Genomic DNA, 8606 nt, shown 5'->3' with positions numbered 1-8606 from the left:
CTACCCTGCTTCAAGTTCGTCTGGTCTCACCCAGCCGTCCTTTGCCGAGCACATTCCAGTACAAGCCCCTTCGGTTCCCTCCTCCCCGCCCTTGCCTCTGAGGTCTTTTGCGGCTGCGCAACGCCCTACCCAATCAAAAACTTCTCACTGTTAAAAGGAGCAGGGATTGGTCCCAAGCCCTGAAACCGCCAGGAAGGGGCGGGGCTTATAGTAGGTTTTAATGCGTATCCGCGGGTGGGCCCACAGGCAGGCGGAAGTGGTGGGTGTTATTGTCGGAAGTGGCTAGAGAGAGAGATTGTGATGGCGGCTGCGATTTTAGCTGAGAAGGTAAGTTCTGCCAGCTCTACCCAGAGATTTTTGTTTGGGGGGGGCTCCGGGAAAACACGAAAGGGGAGACGTGGGGAGATGCCTGGGTCCTGGGCCAGGGAGGCGTAGACGCTGTGAATTCGGGGTCGGTGTGAGGCCTCGGCTCGGCCCGGCCCGGCGGGATCCGCGGGGAGTCATCCCAAGCCGCCCCGCCTCCAGGTGTTCCTCCTCGCCGCAGGTGCCGGTGGACAGCGCGGAGGAGAGGGAGCAGCCCCTGGCGGCTGCCGCAGAGCTGGCTGCCCAGAAGCGCGAACAGAGACTGCGCAAATTCCGGGAGTTGCACCTGAAGCGGGTGAGTAGCCCCCGAGGCAGCTGAGGTTGGTCACTCTGGCAGGCCCATGCGCCTTCGTGGAGGGACGAGGAAGCCGCAAAACCGTGTCTGACAGACCTGCATACCTGGAAGAAGTATCTATCCCGGTGGTTCTCAACCCTGGCAGCAGATTGAAATCACCTGTGAGAGTAACATGCTCTCTCCAACCTTCTCACCTATTTCCGATTTAACTAATCTGGGCTAGATTTGGGAGTCTCTATTTTAAATAGCCTCCCTGCTGTATGAGTCTGATAAACTCTTCATTTTACTTATGGGATATATGGAGCTAGAGACTGGAAGAAACTAATTCGTGTTAATAAGAGAGCTGGTTGCCTGTTCATTAAAAAAATAATCAGCACATCTCTCTTTTTAAAAATATTTTATTTATTTATTTGACAGAGAGAGGGAACACACGCAGGGGGAGAGGGAGAAGCAGGATTCCCACTGAGCAGGGAGTCCAGATTTGGGCCTTGATCCCAGGACCCTGGGATCATGACCTGAGCCGAAGGCATCCGCCTAGCAACTGAGGCACCCAGGCGCCCTAATCAGCACATCTCTCAAAGTGTATAGTGTCAGTGGCTCACCTAGTTGGTGGGAAACTCGATGACTATGATAGAGCTTTTCCTTCTAAGCAGAAGTTTTTTTTTTTTTTTTTTTTTTTTTCTCTAAAAAGATTTGATTTATTTGAGAGAACACAGCCCAGAGGGGAGAAGAGTGGGAAGGTCGGGGGAAAGGGAGAAGCAGACTCCCTGCTAAGCAGGGAGTCTGATGTGGGGCTCCATCTCAGGACTCTGAGATCATGACCTGAGCCCAAGGCAGATGCTGAACTGACTGAGCCACCCAGGCACCCCACTTAAATTCATTTTAAATCATACTCTTCATAGAGTAAGTCAAATGGAAAATATCTTTTTTTTTTTTTTTTGCCATAAACTGTTAAAATATGTAAAAAGGAGAAGGGATTTGAAAAGGATTAGAGATACTAAGATTAGTGTTAAAGCCTCCGATCTCAAATTGAAGTTTTTTGCTTGAGTTAGGATTAAAAGAGAATTGAGGGGTACCTGGGTGGCCCAGTCGGTTAAGCATCCAACTCTTGGTTTCAGCTCAGGTTGTGATCTCCGGATACTGAGATCAAGCCCCGCATCGGGCTCTGTGCTCTGTGCAGAGTCTGCTTGAGATTCTCTCTCCCACTCTTGCTTGTGCATGCGCATCCTTGTTTGCTGTCTCTCTCTCTCAAATAAATAAATCCTTAATTAAAAAAAACCTAACTAGGCCATTCCCTTGCTTAAAATCCTTTGATGGTTATCTGTTGCTTTTATGATAAAACGGAGTCCCCTCGTTAATGTGTCTTACCTGACCCTTTTCAAAGTGGGCAAGTTTTTTTTTTTTTTTTTTTTTTTAATAAATAACATCTTTTTTTTTTTTAAAGATGTTATTTATTTATTTGACAGAGAGAAATCACAAGTAGGCAGAGAGGCAGACAGAGGGAGAAGGGGAAGCAGGCTCCTTGCTGAGCAGAGAGCCCGATATGGGACTCGATCCCAGGACCCTGAGATCATGACCTGAGCCGAAGGCAGCGGCTTAACCCACTGAGCCACCCAGGCTCCCAAGTTTTTTTTTTTTAATATTTTTATTTATTTATTTGACAGACAGAGATCACAAGTAGGCAGAGAGGCAGGCAGAAGGAGAGAGGAGGAAGCAGGCTCCCTGCTTGAGCAGAGAGCCCGACGTGGGGCTCGATCCCAGGACTCCGAGATCATGACCTGAGCTGAAGGCAGAGGTTTTAACCCACTGAGCCACCCAGGCGCCCCCAAAGTGGGCAAGATTTTGTTTGGATTTATTTTCTTGTCCCTGCCAACTGACAAATTTTTTTTGTGTTATGTATTTAGAATGAAGCTCGTAAATTAAATCACCAAGAAGTTGTTGAAGAAGATAAAAGACTTAAGTTACCTGCTAACTGGGAAGCCAGAAAAGCTCGTCTAGAATGGGAGCTACAGGAAGAAGAAAAGAAGAAGGTTAGGATCTACTCTGCTGGCTTCATAAGTGGTTTATTCAGTCATTCTGTTGTACTGAGACCGTAATAGCTGGTTTTGTACACTGGTGTGGAGCAGACTTCAGGAGTCCATGTGGTAGCCCTCCTGTTTACCAGCAGCAGCACTTTGGGGGAGTTATTTCATCTCTCTGTGCCTCTCTTTTCTCATTTGTAAAATGGGGACTATAATAATGATTTGAATTCAGACGAATTAAATGAGTCAGTGCATGTGAAACATTTCCAAGGGGACCTGGCACCTGTCGCCTGCTGAACACGTGTTTTAAATTGAGGCGCGCCCTCTTACACACCGTAGCAGGTTCCCAGATGGCCTCCAAATAGTGATCATTAGTTTTAAAATATTGCCTGATATCTTTGTTTAACCTGGAGTTAAAATGGATCCAGTACTTGCTTCGATCATCATTGCAGGTATTAGCTTCTTTTCCCTCTTAGGAATGTGCGGCTAGAGGGGAGGACTATGAGAAAGTGAAGCTGCTGGAGATCAGTGCAGAAGATGCAGAAAGATGGGAGAGGAAGAAGAGGAGGAAAAACCCTGACCTGGGATTCTCAGGTAAAGCTCGCCTTTCTGTGACCAAATGGCCTCAGTATATTAGTATTACCTTCGGTGTTTCTGGTTTTAAGAAACGATATCCATGGGCACCCCACCACCAAAAAAGAAAAAAAGGTTAAGTCCAAGAATATTCTCCAAGAGGTCTAAACCCAAGAAAAATACAAATACATCTCCTAGGGCAGAAGTAAAAAAGGCTGTCCTTCAGCCAGCTGCATTTTTTTGTTTTTTGTGATCAAAGGAGCCAAAGCCTGTATCTTCAGCATCTTCAGGGTAGAAGTTATGCTTAGTGTCTTGTGCAGATATTACTAATAATGATTTTCATGTTCTTTGGATCGTAATGACAAAACAAGGACATCTGTCTTCTCCGATTCTCCTTTTATCTTTATTGTTTTTTTTCCCTCTTTTTATCTTTAGATTATGCTGCTGCCCAGTTACGCCAGTATCATCGGCTGACCAAGCAGATCAAACCTGACATGGAAACCTATGAGAGACTGAGAGAAAAACAGTAAGTTGACATTAGTTAATGCAGGTCCTGTGTTAATTCTGAAGGGACATAAGGGCATGTGTGTGTGTGTGTATTTTTGTGTGGTGTATACATACATACACATATACATAAATACAAACACACTTTAAAGCTTAGGTCATGCTCATAGCAGCTGCCTATGAATGCTTTCTGGCCTTGACCATACTATTTATTGCTCACTCCACAGCAGTTTAGCTAACCCCTGGTTATTGTTCCATCTGGGCATTGAGTGTTGAGAGTTTAACAGCCAGATTATTGTAGTTAGTCAGATGTTTTAGGAGGCTGAATGCTTTAATGCCGAGATGGGTGAATATTTTCTTTTTTTTTCTTTTCTTTAAGATTTAATTTACTTATTTGACACACAGAGATCACAAGCAGGCAGAAAGGCAGGCTGAGAGAGAGGATGAAGCAGGCTCCCTGCTGAGCAGAGAGCCCGATGTGGGGCTCGATCCCAGGACCCTGAGATCATGACCCAAGCTGAAGGCAGAGACTTTAACCCACTGAGCCACCCAGGTGCCCCTGGGTGAACATTTTCTACATAGATTTTAGGTTTGTGGGCTCTTTGGTCTCTATCCCAACTACTCTGCGCTGCTGCTGTGATGTGAAAACAGTCTTGGAGGATACATGAATGAGTGGGTGTGTCTGGGGCCCAGTAAGATGTTTGCAAAAGCTGGTGCTGCGGTTTGCTGACCCTTGTGCATTAGTGGGGAGAGGAAGAAGCTGAACCGAGAGGCATGTCCCTTAACCTTTGGCCCTTGACTCTTAAATCTGTAGAATGAATGTGCTGGGGGAGGGGATATCTTTGGTCCCTCCCAATTTTAGCTTATATATATATATAAATAAGTAAAAGATAAGGTAGGATCCCACATTCAACACTGTATGTATTTTAATATATATAATGTGTAAAATGAGTATGTTTTATTGCTCACCAGGAGTGGTAGTTTGGTTTGAAATTTGCAAATGTCGAACTGTCTAGTGTTACTTTAAGTCCGTTTTGCTCTCTTTTCAGTGGAGAAGAGTTTTTCCCAACATCCAACAGCCTTCTTCATGGAACACACGTGCCTTCCACAGAAGAGGTTGACAGGATGGTCATGGATCTGGAAAAACAGTGAGTACTCAGTACAGCAGCCTGAACTTTCAAATGTTTAACGACAAAATGGACCTAGCGTGTTTAGAGTGAATTGAAAGAGCAGATACTGTTCCTGCTCATTTCTGACTCCGTGTCTGTAGTGGTTTTGGGTATGGATGGCATGTGCCAGTCCAATCCATATGATCTGGGAGCAGGTGCCAAATATCGCTGAAATGGGTTTGTCATAATTGAAGCAGGGAAAGGTCCAAAGAAAATGATTCTTTAAGGGCTTTGACCTTCATAACTATTCCATTATTTGATTTGAAGAAGTATGAATGTTCCATTAAATGTACCCTTGTTATATTTGTGTTTCTTAATACTGATATGGGTGAATATTAGAGAAGAATTATATTTTAGAAGTTAGTACATATGACTATTAAAAATACTATCTGGTATTGGGCGCCTGGGTGGCTCAGTGGGTTAAGCTGCTGCCTTCGGCTCAGGTCATGATCTCAGGGTCCTGGGATCGAGTCCCGCATCAGGCTCTCTGCTCAGCGGGGAGCCTGCTTCCCTCTCTCTCTCTCTCTGCCTGCCTCTCCGACTACTTGTGATTTCTCTCTGTCAAATAAATAAATAAAATCTTAAAAAAAAATACTATCTAGTATGTAGTGTGTCTTCTATTCACATTAGCTGTGGCTGTTACTAATATAAGTACTGTAATTTTCTTCTGGGTAGAACTTCATGTGTCCAGTGGCAACAGTGTATCATTGCTCTTTTTAGAAGCATTCCAAGGATGAGTTTGTATTTATTGAATTTCATGGTTTGTACCCAGGGTTGTGTTATCAATTAGCAATTTCAGTTTGATTTATTTTTAAAGATTTTATTTATTTATTTGACAGAGATCACAAGTAGGCAGAGAGGCAGGCCGAGAGAGAGGAAGGGAAGCAGGCTCCTCACTGAGCAGAGAGCCCGATGTAGGGCTCGATCCCAGGACCCTGGGATCATGACCTGAGCTGAAGGCAGAGGCTTTAACCCACTGAGCCACCCAGGCACCCCTACAGTTATCTTGATGAAAACTACCCCCACCCCTCACAGTGCCATGTTTTGTTAAGATTACAAAATTCAAAATTGCCTTTTTTTTTTTAAAAAATATTTTATTTATTTGTTTGAGAGAGAAAGAATGAACAAGCTGTGAGGAGGGGCAGAGGCAGATGGAGAAGCAGGCTTTCTGCTGAGCAGGGAACCCGACACAGGGCTCGATACCAGGACTGTGGGATCTTGACCTGAGCTGAAGGCAGACATTTAACTGAGCCACCCAGGTGTCCCCAGAATTGCCTTTTTTTTTTAAAAAAAAAAATCTTTTTTCCCTTTCTCCAGAATTGAAAAACGAGACAAGTATAGCCGGAGACGTCCTTATAATGATGATGCAGACATCGACTACATTAATGAGAGGAATGCCAAATTCAACAAGAAGGCAGAAAGGTTCTATGGGAAATATACAGCTGAAATTAAACAGAATTTGGAAAGAGGAACAGCAGTCTAATCCCTTTAGAAACTGTTTTCAGAAGCTTGAGAATGCTGGGAAATTGAAGTTCTCTTCAGATTTCTACCAGGAAACCAGGACTCCTGTCTACTATGCCTTCCCACTCAGCATTTAGAAATAAATGCTTTTTCTTAAACGTACACTTCCATGTATATTTCCGCATTTCTGTGCTTGGATAGAAGATGTATTTTAAGAGGTAGTGTATTTACTTTGTAAAAAATCTACTTTGTATGAATACTAATTATTTTTCTATGTATTTTAAATGGGTAGGATTAATTAATCTTTGAAGCATCTTGAGCTTAAGATTGTTGGCATCATACATAAATGCAGTCATCATTGCTTTGAATGTTAGGAATTTGACGAAAGCTAGAGCTGGACTCGGCAACTTTTGAGGTTGTAGACTCGGAAGCTAAGTATAGTGAGGAGGAGCATGGCCGTGGTTACTGGTGGGCTGTCTCTCTCTACCCATGGCCTTTTATGACCAAGTTCAGGAAGCAGCAGAACTATCTTCCTGTGATTATTGACCATGTACAGTTCCTTTTATAAAAAGCAGATATAGAATCCCTATGAAGCACTAACATTTAAAACAATATATATATTTGTATATATATGCAAGATTATGTGCTTTCATTGGATAAACATTAAAATTTTTTTGATTATGGGGAAGTCAAAACAGTCAGAAGTCTGAATACAATGAATCTCTTATACCCAATACCTGTCTTCAGTAATCAACTCTTGGCCAGTCTTGTTTCATCTTCATTTTTATCTCCTTTCCCCTCCATGAGTCCCATGTTCTTTTGAAGCAAATATTAAATATGTAATTTTGCCTATCAGAAACTGAAAGATAAAGACCACTATACTATTATACAATGATATTTTAATAAAAAAGTCCAGAGAGAAAGATTGGTGTAATTTTTTCTATGTGTTGTTTAAAATGAGGACATTCCAAATCTGAAAGAGGAAAATCTCACAAATATATGAGCTTTTGTGTTTAAAGACAGTTTAACGTTAAATACCACTGGTGATTTTTGTTTCTGCTGCTAGCATTTCTGTGTGAAGGTAGGTCTGATCACAGGGCCTTGATGCTGCCTTTCAACATACATTGAGTATGTTTCAGTTTCTGTTACACTAAGTTCAAGTCTTTGATCCTGAATGTTGCAATAGCTTTTTTTTTTTTTTTAAAGATTTTATTTATTTATTTGACAGAGATCACAAGCAGGCAGAGAGAGAGAAGAGGAAGCAGGCTTCCTGCTGAGCAGGGAGCCCGATGTGGGGCTTGATCCCATGATCCTGGGATCATGACCTGAGCCTAAGGCAGAGGCTTTAATCCACTGAGCCACCCAGGCACCTGCAATAGCTTTTTAAAAAAGAGTCAAAACGTTGTCAGATGTATTTAAAAGCCCAGTCCGCTAAAAGCCAGCAAGGTGTATTCTAAGAATGCAAGAGTAGCTTATGGACATGTTAGTTGCATGTCCAATAGCAATTAGCAGTTTTTCATTACCCACCAGAACTTTGATTTTTTTGTGAGTTTGTGGTAAAATTTTCAGCTAAACATGTGCTTCTCCAGATTGACTTGATATACGTGGTCAGATTAGTTAGAGTTCTGGCCAATAGAACACCAACTAAGTTATGTTGAGAAACTCTTTGCTTTCTTGGTAGGGGAATTGCTACTCCTGGCTTCCCCTTCCTTCCTGCTTGGATCACAAACCTGAGGCCTGGGTTGTAGCAGCCATGTTGTGCTGTGAGGTAATAAGTATGAGGACAAAGGTCAGTGTGCTGAGTGTGGAGCAGAGCTTGAGTCCCTGTTGACATAGCCAAGTAGCTACACTAGCTCCAGGAGTCTCTTCCTGTTTCTTGCCACTGAGTAAATTTATGACCAATGCACAGTTCAATTTCAGGATGTCTGTTGATAAATATTACATATACAAAAGTCAATATGCGTGTGTAAACGTTACAGAAACAGCTTATCCAGTCTAAAAATAAGTATGTAGGAATGGAGATGAGAGGGAATAGTTACAATAAAATTTAGCTATTTAGACACAAATTTAATTGGAAGGTTTTCATACGACCCACGTGAAGAAAATTGTAAAATTCAGTTGAAGGAGTGAACAGGGGACTTCTACTTCCAACCAAGATGGACTGACAAGAAACAAAAGATTTACCTTACCACTTAAAATGACCGGGAAAAAAAAAAAAGT

General features: G+C 42.7%; 1 protein-coding gene across 1 annotated transcript; it reads left to right on the top strand.

Annotated features, from left to right (window-relative positions):
- Positions 1 to 221: 221 nt before the first annotated feature.
- Positions 222 to 7309, top strand: SYF2 (SYF2 pre-mRNA splicing factor). Its single transcript, XM_082684721.1, has 7 exons — positions 222 to 327; positions 545 to 658; positions 2563 to 2688; positions 3156 to 3273; positions 3688 to 3778; positions 4806 to 4904; positions 6243 to 7309. Exons 1-7 carry the CDS (start codon positions 301 to 303, stop codon positions 6406 to 6408), a joined length of 741 nt encoding a protein of 246 aa, XP_082540847.1. The 5' UTR covers positions 222 to 300; the 3' UTR covers positions 6409 to 7309.
- Positions 7310 to 8606: the final 1297 nt, after the last annotated feature.

The sequence above is a fragment of the Mustela nivalis genome, assembly GCF_964662115.1.
Source record: "Mustela nivalis genome assembly, chromosome: 10".
Lineage (NCBI taxonomy): Eukaryota > Metazoa > Chordata > Mammalia > Carnivora > Mustelidae > Mustela > Mustela nivalis.
This window is presented reverse-complemented; position numbering and strand designations above follow the sequence as displayed.

What these genes read in the sequence shown, in the direction of transcription:
- SYF2 (XM_082684721.1), top strand. Translation starts at nt 301, where the DNA reads ATGGCGGCTGCGATTTTAGCTGAGAAG. An exon ending in CCCTGACCTGGGATTCTCAG is followed by an intron (nt 3,274 to 3,687) that starts GTAAAGCTCGCC and finishes TTTTATCTTTAG; the next exon opens with ATTATGCTGCTGCCCAGTTA. An exon ending in GAGAGACTGAGAGAAAAACA is followed by an intron (nt 3,779 to 4,805) that starts GTAAGTTGACAT and finishes CTCTCTTTTCAG; the next exon opens with TGGAGAAGAGTTTTTCCCAA.